General features: G+C 39.9%; 1 protein-coding gene across 3 annotated transcripts in view; it reads left to right on the plus strand.

Moving 5' to 3' along the window:
* Nucleotides 1-14,045, plus strand: part of VAV3 (vav guanine nucleotide exchange factor 3) — a 172,062-nt gene that overhangs the window by 48,838 nt on the left and 109,179 nt on the right. For all 3 annotated transcript variants that reach the window (XM_033000720.2, XM_033000721.2, XM_042784040.1), the window contains exon 3: nucleotides 13,906-13,964. In XM_033000720.2, coding sequence (XP_032856611.2) covers nucleotides 13,906-13,964 — 59 coding nt within the window. The remainder of the gene's footprint in view (nucleotides 1-13,905; nucleotides 13,965-14,045) is intronic.

Below are 14,045 nucleotides of genomic sequence, written 5' to 3' on the forward strand. Positions count from 1 at the left end.
TTTTTTTCCCCCAGGGCAGTTGATCCATGAAAATTTAATTCCTTTTACCACAAACATTGAATTTCAGTGAGACCATAATGCCCATGACAAACTACTAGGAGAATATTGGTATCCGAAAGGTTTATCTTTCATATTACATGTTAGATAAAACCAGAGTGATTATACAAGGTTGGATGATTGTAGTATGTCTTTTCCTAGTTCTGTCTTCCCAAAATGACTTTGTGCATTGATTGCAAAAGATGTGGGAGCCTGATGCTCATAAAGCATGGCCTCTTCTGGCAGCTTATTGTCTAGGACAGACGATAGTTTTCAGCGTTATCCATGGTGTGTTTTCTGGGTGCATCTGCTTGTCTGCAGTTGATGTTGTGTTTGTTCACTGTTAGGTCTCTGCTGAGATTGACTGTATTGGGACTAAATAACACTCTGGGTATTGTGTTTGGTTTGGATGCACTGTATTGGACTGAAATGCCCAACTCAATTCATGTGAAGATTTTACTGAACTCTTATGTGCTAGTGGTGTTTTTGTCATCAATAATTGGGACTGAAATTGGCCTTAGATAAAGTTTTATCACTTGTTAACAATCTGGGATGTGTTCAGTCCTATGCCCTTTCACAAGTGCTTTTAAGCACAGTTCCACTTGGAAATGCCTATAAACCCTATAGAGTAAAAGTGAGGTATAGTCCTATGTACTTTAAGAGGCAATATTAAAGTCAGAAGTTACTGCCTCCCCTTTGCTCTGCTCTCTTCCTCATGCCAGTGTACATGTTGGTGTGGCTGAGCTGGGAAATTAGAGGAGCCCATCTGCCTTTTAGAATAACATTTTAAGAAATCAGTCCCTCCCTCTTTGCATATCAATTCTCTGATGTAATTTATGACACAACCATGCGAACAGTTGGCTTAGCAGAGCTAAAACAGTGGCAACCTAAAGGGAAGGGCAGAAACAAATGCATGAAGAGCACAAGGTAGAGAACAGAAATTTCTGAAGCCAGTAGTGCTGGTGAAATCCCAAGAGACATCTTAATATTAAATGTAACTAAATGGTTAGTGATAGGTATCTGTGGTTTGCTCTTATTTATCACAGTATCTATATCTAAAATACATAGTATGATCCCTCTCACATACTTGAAGAACTCAAAATCTTCTTTTAAATCTCCAGACAAGTGAAAACTGAAAAACTAGTCCCTATCTGAAAGACATCTCATATGAGTCACTTAACATTGTTACATATATTATAAAGAAATTTGATTCCTCTCTGCTATTTAGGTCTGGTGTGGCAGTTCTTAGATTAGTATCAGACTTTTTGGCTGCCATGCTTCTTCAGATATTGATACAACAGAAGAATAAAGCATTCTTCAAAATAGTACTTACAGCTTTTTTTTTTTTTTTTTCTTCTGTAAGAGAAATAGAGTGCCTGAAACCCCACAGTTGTATTTAGGCATTCCTGAGTATGCGTGCCCCACTCCCCACCATATGACAGGAAGAGTTAAAGCAAATATCATTTTCCTTGACTACAAATGACATCAAGTCATAGAGCATAGAGTGCTGAAGATGTACCTCTATTTTATATTTGATGGGTGGGAAGGGATTTGAGACAGGACGTACCAAGAACATAGAGTTGTTAAGAGATCTGGTTCACACTCTTTGTTTTTTAATACTATAGGGATAACACCTAATATGATGTTATGCCTGGTATGGAAGTGAGTTGTTTTTGATCTTCTGCAATTATTCTTGTGTACAAATACTTTTGTTTTGCTTGTATTCAAATACTTTTGTACATTGTTTTACAATGTTAATATGTGTCTAGCTTGGGAAGAAACATTGACCTAAATAGATGGGTGTTTTAGATAAAAATGAAAATTAAAAAAAGAAGTAATTTTACATGAACTACATCTAAGTGTCTTGTTTTTCTGTCTTTTCAGTCTTCTAGCTCATCTTCTAGATGATAAGCTCTCTGAGGTCTGGCTGGCTTAATTTTGTCATAGGCAGCATAAGGACAGCATCAGTGTCAGTGCGAAGAAGTATATGATGACAGCCAGACATTGACTAGCCCAGAAGTTGTATTTTGTAGGTTATCACTGCTAAGTACAAATATATTGCAAACATTTAAAAAGAAAAAGAAATGATTCCCACTTTCCCTTGGTTGTGTAGTTCTGCAGTGGCATTTTGGAAGTGCAGTACTCTTTCTGAGGAGAAAGATATACACATAGATAATACAACCTGCAAGCTGCTGCATGTTCAAGGGAATAAAGCAAGAAAATAATTAAGCAGTAGAAAATAAAATTAGCAAGTTAGTTTCTCTCATTCATTTTGTAATTTTCAGTATGAGGATCCAGCTTAAGGAGAATTAGGTACAAACATAGTAAGAACGTAAATCTCACTTTGTATTTTTTTTCACTATGGTGAGTGCGGTGTCTTTTTTTTTAAATCTAAATGAACAGATGGCTAGGGAGAAAATCAAACCACTGCTCTTACCAGGTTTCTGTAGTAGAAGTTGATAGTTATTGCCACTCCCATTGCAGGATGTCTTCTCAAGTATATATATATTTTTTTAATCCTGTAATAAAGATGATGATTTTTAAATTAAGAGTGGAAGATGGTCGAAGTGAATTATGCTATCCTGTGTACTGTGTATCTTTTTATAGTGTTGAAGGTAAGCACAGTGCTTTTGCAATGGACCGATCCAACCCCTTGTCTCTTCTGGTACAGAAGAGAGAACTCTAGAACACGAGGCTTGAAAGGTAGCCTTGGGCTTCTGTAAGCCACTGGGAGTGAGTTGGAGGGTAATTGCATCAAAAAAACCAGCTCACTTCCCTTTGCACTACCCACTGTAGTAGGGGAAATTTTTTTTTTTTTCCTCACAGAGAATAAGGGGACATACAGTGTGTATTTATCCCTAATAGATATCCTTATCTTCAGTGATTATGTACTGGAGTAAATTCAGTTCACAGTTCAAGTGTGACTTTGTACCATTCAGCAAAGCCGTGCTCTAGTTGAATTTATATAGTCAATGTTAAAGAAAGTTTAGAAAAGGGAGAAGTGTGGCAGTGACTGGTTCACTCAAGACAGGAAGAACAAGATCTTCCTCTGCTTTTAGCAGAATAGAGGAAGAAAAGCTCCATTGCGCAGTCTCCTCTGAACATCCTTCTTGTTAATATCAAAATTGACAAGGAATTGGTTTAAATATTGAAGTGAAATAATAACAATGGGAGTGAAGAATCCACATGTCACTTAAACTCCAGGACTTGAGGTGGAATCAATAATGAATATAAAAGCACTCGTTTCTTTCTAAAACATTTGTATGCTAATTTTAAACATCAAGGTCAAGAACACTCAAAATGTATACGTAGTGTACAAACTGGTGGTTGTGGTTTAGAAATTTGCTTGCTCTTTCCAAACATGTAAAAATAGTCTTTTGAAGTCTGTTAAAGAACGGTGGCAAAAGAAATGTAACTTGGAAAAACACACAGCATTGATTTATGTCCATTCCTATTAAAACAAAAAAAAAGATTCTGTTCAAAGTCTGTACAACTTTGGTAATATCACTGTTAGGTCAGTAAGGGCTTTAGAATAGGTGCTTTTACGTTTAGGAAAAGATTAAGATTATATTAAAATGTGCTGTTTAAAATGCAGGAAAAAGCTGTTTTTTCCTTGATTAGTGTTATGACCTGTATGAAATATGGTAAAAAATTGTGGTATCATCAGTAATAGTGTCTACAAAGCATTGAAAGCAAGCACTTGATCAAAGCTGAATACAGTTTGAAGATGCTGTTTGTAAGTGTAGGTTATCAAGTTTATAATGAAGGGAACTGGAGTGACTTAATAGCAGCTGGGTTTTGCAGTACTGTCCTAGGCATATCCTTTTATATTCCTTTGCCATCCATGCAAAACCTGAAATGTAATAAATGCACCAGAAAGGACAAAATCCGATTTCATTCTCCATCTTTTACAAGGACAGTGTTCTTGCAGGTGGTCTGCACTCATGCTGTTAGCTGCAGTGTTCAAGTGCTCTGTACCACAGCAGGGCTTGAAGTAATTTTGTCATTCTTTAAGCAACGTCTTAAAAAAACCCAAACAAACCAAACCCCAGCCTAACCCTGCTGAAGGCATGGTGTGGGCTGGAAGATATTCACAGAACCAAAACCACGAGCTGCAGACAGGAAGCGGCTGCTAAAACTCCTTCTACCTGTGCTTGCTTTGCTGAGTCTCTCGGCCTTTTGCTCAAAATGAACCAAGAGATGAACAGCATTGTGCTGCTTGTGCAATTTGGATTTTTTCAGTTCCTTCTAAGAGCAGAACTGTCTAGGGAACCTTTCATGCATTTGGACTAGTAACTGTAGCCTTGTCACTGACCTGAAGTTTGAAAAAAATGAGATTTTAAGCACAACTTTTGTTTAATGTGTATACCTTTCTGTCCATAATTTGATACTGATTATTAAAGACTTGCTCATTATATTCCTAATAATATGGCACTGAGTTTTACAAATTCCTGGAGAGCATTCAGTTCTGCTTCTCTCCTTTTTTGTTAGTTTGTTTGTTTTTTGTTTTGGTAATTAATGTTTAGGGGTCATGTGTGTGGTCCTGTGTAGTTACATCTGCCAAATCCCACTGTTCTGGAGTTTGTGTGATCAGACATATCACTCCCTATGAAAGGGATAAAATGTTAAAAATGTTCAGTGTGCAAAAGGGGTGGAGGAGGAGTTTGGTTAGTGAGGGGACCAACCTGCCTATTGATACTGTTGGAAACTTCATTTATGCTTTTAACTACTGTCCTAGAGAAAAACACTAAGGACACTTTACAACTGTAATGTAAACATGACATCAGGTGTTGCTTGGTTTAATTTAGAGATGTGAAAATAAAAGAACTCTTCAGTTTCTGGTATTTCTAATTTAATGACAGATGTTTTATCTTTACTAAAAGGGAAAAATATGACCTGCCTTAACCTGTCCTTTTGGACATCAGGTCATCTGTCCTATTCCATCTGAGAGTGGTTTTTAAAAACTATGTTCTGTCTCTCTGGCTCAGCTTGCCTTCCTGGTGCCAAACTGCTCCTCCCCTCCTCACCTCTCCTTACAAGGCTTTCGAGAAAATGTTGCATATTTCATAGTTGTTGATTCCCCAAGGCAGTTTGCATCTCTGTAGTTAGCTTATCTACAAACAGAAAGAGGCAACACCCAGGAGTTCTTTCTTGTCTTGGCCGTTTCTTTTTTAGACTGGAGAAAGACTTTCCTGCCACTTTATCCATGAAGACACTGTGGAGACACTGGAGAAAATGGGTGCAAGATGAGACTTCCCTAGGGCAATGCCTGTATGGTACGGAGGTTTGCATGGCCGGAGCCAGCCAGGCGTCCCCCAGCAGCAGGGCAGCACCTCGGAGCTCCCCTCGCAGCTGGGCTGGGGCTCAGTGTTCAGAGGAAGCACGTGTGGCTGCCAAAACCAGCCTTTACGCCAGTCGCCTCACCCTTGCTGCCTCTGCAGAAAAGCATTTGGCACCTGGTTTCAAACTGTTTTTCAGAGTTGCTGGCAGGCTCGTCAGTCACAAAAACCATGTGAGTTTCTCAGCTATGGTTCCCTGGGACAGTTGGGCTATTTTCCTCACTGGCTGCTGTGCCAGTGCTAAGCCTTCATGGGAAAGAAGGATGGAGTAGTCCTCAGGTGTATTTCCTGAGGATGTAGTTCAGTGGAAATGGAAGAATGAACACCGGTGACGACAGATGCCAGAACCCAGGGTAGGTGAAAGTGATGTCAGTGAGGAAACAAGCAGCATCCCACAGCTGGTGATTACCCCTGTGGAAAGTAAATTTATAGCTTTCCTTTGGATTGCAGCTACTGGTGCTCTACACCTTGGGTTTCCTTAGTTGAATGAGATGGAAATCAGTATTCAGCTATAAGTGAAGCTTTGTGTAATCAAAACCAGGCTATTACATTTGTACCTGCTGGAGGTCTGCAGACTGTCATGTTCCTAAGGACGTGTTGGCGTGGGTGCCAAGGCTCTAAATTCTTTCACATGTTGGTGTCTGTATGACTTCGACACTTCAATGTCTGCCTTAGCACTATTTATTAGAGACATATTTGCATAGCTGTTATTTTAAATTTGATGTTTGTTTTTAAGGGCCTGTTAGAGGTGCCGTTATGTGAAATGAAGGGTTTGTTTTTAAGCTTTTTTTCTTTTTTTTTTTTTTTCTTCTTTCTTTGCTTTTTAATGACTTTTCATTCAATTTGCCTTTCCTAAAAAGCCCTCATCCTTTCTTCTTCCCTAGAGGTTTGTGATTTGATTAAAACTAACCTGAACCAACACAGAGTATTAACACAATATCAGAACAAGGCAGATGAAGAGAAAATGTTTAATTTAACTTATGAACACCCTTTACTTGGAGTAATATGCTGATTAAGTTAGCAGCTGTGTAATCACCCTGCAGTTGTCTGGCTACATCTCCTTTTTCACATCTGTCAGCCAAGTTAAATGCAAATGTAAATGTAACAGTTCCCAGAGGTCTTTTGGTTCAAAATGTAATGATGGATGATGGTAAAATACAAAGATATGTCTTATTCCCCCTCCAAATGAAGTATTGTTCCAGGGTTGTCTGGGGCCTGGTAAACTGCAGAGTATCAAATGATAAAACGTCTTTCTTAATTTAGGTCATTTGAGAATATATTTATGTATAGCAATTTCACCTTATCTGAGTGACAGAGATGCAAAATGATGATTTCTCTTTCTTCCTTCTCTCTCCAATCTAATTTATGAGTGAAAACAACTTAATGAAAACTCACTTAGCATGTGGACATGAGTAGCAGTTACGCATCAGAAGTATCCTGGATATGAGACACTTGGAATTGGCTTCATAAGAGCCTTACCCTAGTGATGCAGAATGTGTATGTCTTGCTTTCTCTAGGAACATTTGATTTCTCTTTGTACTAGCTTTTTGTTTTTCATAATCTGCCCAGAGCTCTGGTCAATGTATATATGTATTCAGATAATTAATACATGTAAGACTCCCTACTTTTCAATACTCTATTTGAGACTCAAAGTTTCTCGGGTGAATTTGTCCTGCTAAATTAAACTCTTTCAATCCAAAGTTTTCAGGTTATGAAGTGAGGAAAAAACACACAAAATGTAGTGTAGCCTTGGAAAGTAGTCTAAAGTATATCTAACTATTTTATATTCATGGTGGTTTTCCTAATAAATTTTACTTGGAAACCAGTTGGAAGCTCATGTAGAATGGAGTGTAGTATTTCTCTCGTATAACAAATCCTGTATTAAATGAGGCAGACAATGGAAATTTGAGTTTCCTTGAGACAGGCTTTTGAAGGAATTGATTCTTGAAATTACAATAATTAATTATATTGATAACGTATGCAAAAGTGAAGGATGCTAAGACTTTGTCAAGCATAGACAGAAAAACATCTTTCTGAATAACAAAATACAGGTGTGCTTGTTTCTCTGAGTAAGCAAATAGCATCTCTGTAGTTACCTTTGAGATGGTGGTACCTAAACCAGTCTTATGCAGCCATCAGGCTCTCTTCATGCATAGACCATGGCTTGAGAGTAGTTACAACTGCATGTAAAACAGGTATTTTTATATACTATTTACACTGCTATACTTTTATATAAATGAAAGTTTTCTTGATATATAATATGGTTGTGAATTTGTGGTGACTTTTACTGTTTCTTATAAAAACCTATCCCAATTTAAGTGCATACATGGGAACAACTGCTTTGAAGATGTAACCCGGAAGTGAGTCTTTCTAGGTTTTATTGGTATAAACTGTGAAACTGTTGCCATCAACATTTGTTGATAATTTAATGTTTTAAGTTTAGGTAAATATCAGAAATATAAATATGAGCCTAGTCCTGACAGCAGCTGTCAACAGCAAGGAAATGTTGCCTGTTTAGGGAGATAGTAAGTTGCAAAATTATTTACTTCTGTTTCTTTTAGAAGTGGAAAAGTACTTTTCAAACATACTTTGTCTGTTCTTGAACTGCATGATTTTTAAGTTCTATTTTAAGAAACAAGATTAAAAAGTGACCCCTACCAAAACACTTAATAAAGTGCATTTTAAACTCACACCACTGCTATGGAAAGAAGTAAAATAGTCCCTCTAGTGTACTGCTGCTGTAAGTATGCATAGGGATATCTGATGTGATTTAGTGAAGAGTATGGCTGCAGGAAATTACAAAATAACATTTCAGCAAGGGATACAAAAGTGCTTATGTAAACTGGAGATTCTGACCTACAACAGTAAGTCAAGTGAATCAATAATAAATACCAAGGAAAAAAAATCTGCTGTTAGAGTAATTAATGAAGTAAAAAGTTCATGTGTAGTGCGAGACCGTTACTCTTGCCAGCTGTGCCTGAAACCTCAATGAGAGCAGAGCCACTTGCTTGGGCGCGGGTTGAGGTGTGCCTCCTCTTGCAGGGCCGTAGATTTGAATTTCACGTCATATTTTGCATAAACTGGCTATTGTCCTGGGTTGAGTGAGTGGTGGAGTTTTTTGGTGGCAGGGGAGGGGGCTATCGGGGCGGCCCCCTGTGAGAAGCTTCTCGAAGCTCCCCCAGCTCCAAGTCGGCTCCACTTCTGTTTGGAAAAGTGAGCCAATCAGCTGTGCCTCTGCGATAATGTATTTAAGAAGGGATGTGGTGACGGGCAGCGGGACTTGTGAGGAGGAGTTGCTGCAGCTGCATGAACACCAAGGTCACTGGAGGAACGGAGGAAGAAAGGAGGGGGGAGATGTGCCGGAGCAGAGACCCCCCTGTATCCTGTGGTGAGATGGCAGGGTGGCCCCCCCTGCTACCCATGAAGATCTACGGTAGAGCAGACGTTGATTTATGGCCTGTTGCTCCTGCTCGCCTGATCAAGGCTCTGTGCCCGAAGAAGGCCGGGGTCTTGTGGGAAAAGGTAGCCCTGCTGCTGTAATTCAGCACTGGGAGGATTGCAGCATGCGGGGGAGTCCCACGCCGGAGCAGTGGGACATTCCCTCCCTTGGGAAGGGCTGCAGCCGTGGGAGGGAATCCAGTCGGAGGAAGTTAGTGACCCATGACGGAGCAGTGTGGGGAACGCTGCGGCCCATGGGAGGAATTCATGTCGGAGAAAGTTTGTGGAGGACTGTGAGAGGGGAACCATGATGGAGCAGGAGAAACAAGTTCCGGACACTCCCCTCACCAAAGATGAAGAAAGCGGCAGCACTGACTGCACCCCCCATTCCCTGCCCCTGCGCCACTGGGGGAGGAGGTAGAGATATCGGGAGCAGAGCTGAGCCCGGGAAGAAGGGAGGGGTGGGGGGAAGGTGTTCTCAAGATGTGGCAATGCTTCTCACTGTCCTACTCTGTTATGTGTTGTTAGTGTCTGTAATAAATGTATGGTTTTTTTTTTTTCTTCCCCTAATGAGTCTGCCTTTTGCTCGTGACCATAAAGGGGAATTTTCTCCCCATCCCAGTCCTATCTCGAACCCCAAGCCTGGCTCTCTGTCCCTTCTCATTGCCGGAGGGGAAGGGAAAGCGAGCTGCTGCATTGTGGTTGGCTGCCAACCAGGCCCAAACCACGACAGCTATATACTGAAAAACAAACTTGGATTTCATGTCTTCTTGAAGTAGTGTCTTTGATGTAACTTCTAAAGACTTGCTTAACCTCTGCCTGACAGCATTAGTCAGTGCAAAGGAGCTGTATTGAGGCGGGTGCAGGAGGGGCTCTTGCTAACATCTCCCAGTTTCAGGTTTGCTGCAGGAGAGTCATAGAGTTATTGAGATTTCCAGTGTGAAGGGATGTAGTCATTGCAGGATGTTTTGGAATATAAACATTTATTTTTTTCATGTGTTGTGGCTAGCCAGAACAGAAATATGAATCTTTCCTTGGTATCTAGTTTTCACTGCCTCTTCCTTGTAATAGCATATGTGGCGAGGCCCTGCAGCCCTTTGTATGTTTATGTGTTGCAGAGCAGAGCCGGCCATAGAAGCCCTGTTGTTCTGGACTTCATACAAGCAAGGTGTGCTACTTTGGCACTTAAGGTCCAGTTTAGTCTCATTCAAAGGTACAGGAGCAAAGGTAGAGGAGCAATGTGTGCTCACAGCCCAGAAAGCCAACCATGTCCTGGGCTGCAACAAGAGCAATGTGGCCAGCAGGTCAAGGGAGGGGATTCTCCCCTTCTGCTCCATTCTCGATAGACCCCACCTGCAGTGCTGGGTCCAGCTCTGGGGCTCTCAGCACAGGAAAGACATGGTCCTGTTGGAGCAGGTCCAGAGGAGGCCACAAAAATGATCAGGTGGCTGGAGCACCTCCCTTGTGAGGACAGGCTGAGGGAGTTGAGGGTGTTCAGTCTGGAGAAGAGAAGGCTTCAGGGAGAGTTTATAGGGGCCTTCCAGTGTTTAAAGGGGGCTGCAGGAAAGATGGGGAGGGACTCTTTCTCAAGGGGTGTGGGGATAGGATGAGGGGTAAAGCTTTTAAACTGAGAGTAGATTTAGATTAGGTAAGGAAGAAATTCTTCCCTGTGAGGGTGGTGAGGCCCTGGCCCAGGGTGCCCAGAGCAGCTGTGGCTGCCCCCTCCCTGGCAGGGTTCCAGGCCAGGTTGGACGGGGCTTGGGGCAACCTGGTCTGGTGGAAGGTGTCCCTGCTCATGGCGGGGGGGGTTGGAACTGGATAAGCTTTAAGGTCTGTTCCAACCCAAACCTTTCTATGATCTGCCTGAGTCCTTCCTATGGAAGAGAACTGGGCAATAATTTAGGGTTTAGTTGGTAAAACAGATTAAAGCTTCGCTGAAAGGAAGAGAGCAGGGTAAAAAAAAAGCACATGAAAAGCATGGAATTGAATGTTATGGACTTTCATGTGTATGGTACACTGTAATTTTGGAGTTCAGAATTGCTCTATATTACGGCTTCCCTTACGTCAATTATATAGGGCTTCAAACTAGCACTGTTCGGAAAAACTCCTGAGTCTGTCAGTTTGAAAATCAGACATTTTTCTGGGGTTAGTTTGATGTTTTTGACGAATGTATGTTGAAACTCTGATGGTTTTTCTAACAACTCAGCCCATATATAGCTGTGACCTTCCCCATGGACCTAGAAATTTGGGAACTTTTAAGTTATTGCAGTGGCTCAGAACCAAAGAACTGAAATTCCACATGGAAGGAGAATATATGATTACTTGTGTAAGTATTCCTGACTTTTTCTCAGAATTCTTAAAGGAAACCACAACAGCAGGAAAAAGACCCATCAGTACAAACTGTTCTGTTCCTTGACTGTGCGCTGTTCTAAGCTATGCTTTAATAGCAGCAATCAATGGGCAAGCATTACCTTTTATTTTATGGAAGTTATGTCTGTTTTCAGTTATGTATTTTAATCTGAAATACACACTGAGGTAGTTAATGGTCTTAAGTCTTTAATTGTTCTCTTTTAAAAAAACAGAGGAATAGCAATCTCTGCCCATTACCTCTCCCTTCTGTGTGGCCTTCTGTGCCCACGCTTTATTATGTAATTCTGGAGGATGCAGTGTATCTCTGATGAGATACTGACAGCTGTTGTGATGATTATTATTTGCTTTTTAGTGGATTATCCAGTGTTCAGTTTTTGGTAGAAATCTGCCTACTGACTTGCTAGCATGTTAGTTTGTTGTTCCTGCAGTGCCAGACCTCTGTTCAAAGAGCAGTGAATCTCGTTAGTAGTCTTCTGTTGTCTCTAGTCATATAGTTCCTTTCTCTCTTCTTTTCTGTGTGTGTATGTTCTCACAAGCACTTTTCTGGCTTCTTCAGTGTGTGTTCCCCCCATGAAGGTTTCACATCAATTCCTGAATCAGTTTTTCTTTTATTTTCTTCTTAATTTATAAGTCTTGCTTATGTTCTTATTGACAGCTGTAAAATGTAAAGTTTACTAGTTATCTTCCTAAAATTCATAACTTTTTTGTACAGATTTTTTTTTTGTGTTATCATGAAGCAACCATAATTAGCTGTGAAGAGTAAGCCATACTTCTGGATTTGATTGTGCTAGTTAGGTGTGAATCCATCTAAGGAAAGGGCTTATGTGGGTGGAATAGTTCGCAAAGGATTTTCTGTGTGCTGCGAAATAACGCATTGGAACAAGGAAGGGATATTTAGTTCAGCAGACTTGTCCCCCTCTCTTTTGATAATCATTAAAACCTTTTTCCTGTGATTTTACCAATCGATGTTCACCTATCTGTCAGGACAGACCATTTTACCAGCGATTGAGTTTCCAGTTAACTTCCCACAGTGACTTGTGCTCATGTGCTTACCAGTCCTTGCAGTCCTGAACTGGGATTCTCACAGGTGGGCAGAGGCAGGTTCTAGTCTGGTACGGAAACCAGAACTGCCCTGCAATGGCAAGACTTTTTAATGGAGTGTTTTTTTTCTTTTTGGCCTTTTGACTAATGTGAAATAATTTACTTTATGGTTTATTCAATCAGCTTTTATTCACAATTCCCAAAACTTGTTCTGGGTCATGCTGCAGTTCTTATATTCATAGGGGAATTAATACATTTGCACCTTTGATTATGTTCGTAGCATATTTATTTACTTTTGTTATTCTTTGTCTTCTCTGTAAGGCAAACCTAGATTTTCCGTGACATCAATTTTCACAGCAGCTTAAATGAACCAAAAATGTTCCTCTCACAGGAGTAGTATAATTTAGTTCATTCTGAATTTTGCTCATCGGCATATGAGACCCAATTTACTTTGTGGAGGCTTTGTAAAGTCAGTTTAAGCTCTATAGTTGGCAATTATTCTCTGTGATAATTACTTTGTCATTCTCCTGTATAAACATGTCATTGTCCTTTCTTTGAGAGATGTACTTTTAAATTTATATTTTATGGTCAGGTTAGTCTTGTAATTAGAACTTCAGAAATAAACAATTTTAATTGTAGAGATTATTTGCAAATACCTATGGAATGTAGAATTACTATACTGAATTTTGATACTACTGAGAAAAAGCTTATTTGAGATTTCACTTCAGCTTAATACAGATTTTAAGTTGTAAATACCCAACTGGAAACTTCTGGGAAGTTCAGGGAAACCTTGTATTTGGAAATGTGGAAATTTTGGACAGGATGTCACTTTGTCTCTAGCAAATAAGACTTGCCAATCTGATAGTGCTCAAAATAAGAGAAAATATTTGTGACAGAGAGGACATGCTAGGCAGATTACAAGTTGGTCTTACTTTATTACAGCTGACAGCAAAATAAGTCCATTTATGTGACCATAAATGTATTGTATTCTATCCTCCCTAATGGTGTCCCTCTCTTATTGTATAACCTTGAGCACTTACAGGAGGTATTTTCTTAGAATGAGATCTTACAGACTACCACCGCCATCTAAGAATGAACAAAGTTTATGGGTTCAAATGTATAGCTTTTTAAACTGTTTGGCTAATATGAAGAGATTATCTTTCCTTTGCAAGCCGTTCCTGAAAAGGTGGTTTTCTGCTCATTTGGCATTTGGCTCCCTCTTCTGGCCAGTGTTTGGAAAAGCACAAATTAACAATTTCGGATTTTCTGTCTGGAGCTACAATAATAATAATAATGAAAAATCTTCAGAGCATTCTGTAAGATAAAATTTGATTACAGTTGCATCCAGGTCCAACTGAAATTGAATGTCTAATTTGTGACATATGTGACCTGGTTTTAAATCTACTGAAATCGGCTTTTACTTGTGCTAGAACTTGTAAATAAGAGATTTTAATTTTTCTTTTTGTGCTCCCATCACATCTCCAAGTACAAAAGCACTGGAGACCAGCTCATGGGAAATCCATGGAAGTTCAGTGCACTCAGTGTTTGGCCCAGCCAGATTCTGTGTTTGTTTATATCATTTGATGTGAAACGGTGTTGCTGCTACTTAGACAATAGAGAACAAAATGTTTTATTGCTTCTGTTATACAACTAATCATGGTTTTGTTTATTTCTTCTCCAGGTGATAGAAACACTTTCAAAACTTTCTCGCACTCCTATTGCATTAGGCACAGGAATAAGGTATGTTATTGCCCTAGTGAATGGTGGGAATAACACCTCTTGCATGATGTTCCTTGGAAAAGTTTTTAGAGGCAGTATAGG

The sequence above is a fragment of the Tyto alba genome, unplaced genomic scaffold (genome assembly GCF_018691265.1).
Source record: "Tyto alba isolate M040663 unplaced genomic scaffold, T.alba_DEE_v4.0 Super-Scaffold_1000006, whole genome shotgun sequence".
NCBI lineage: Eukaryota > Metazoa > Chordata > Aves > Strigiformes > Tytonidae > Tyto > Tyto alba.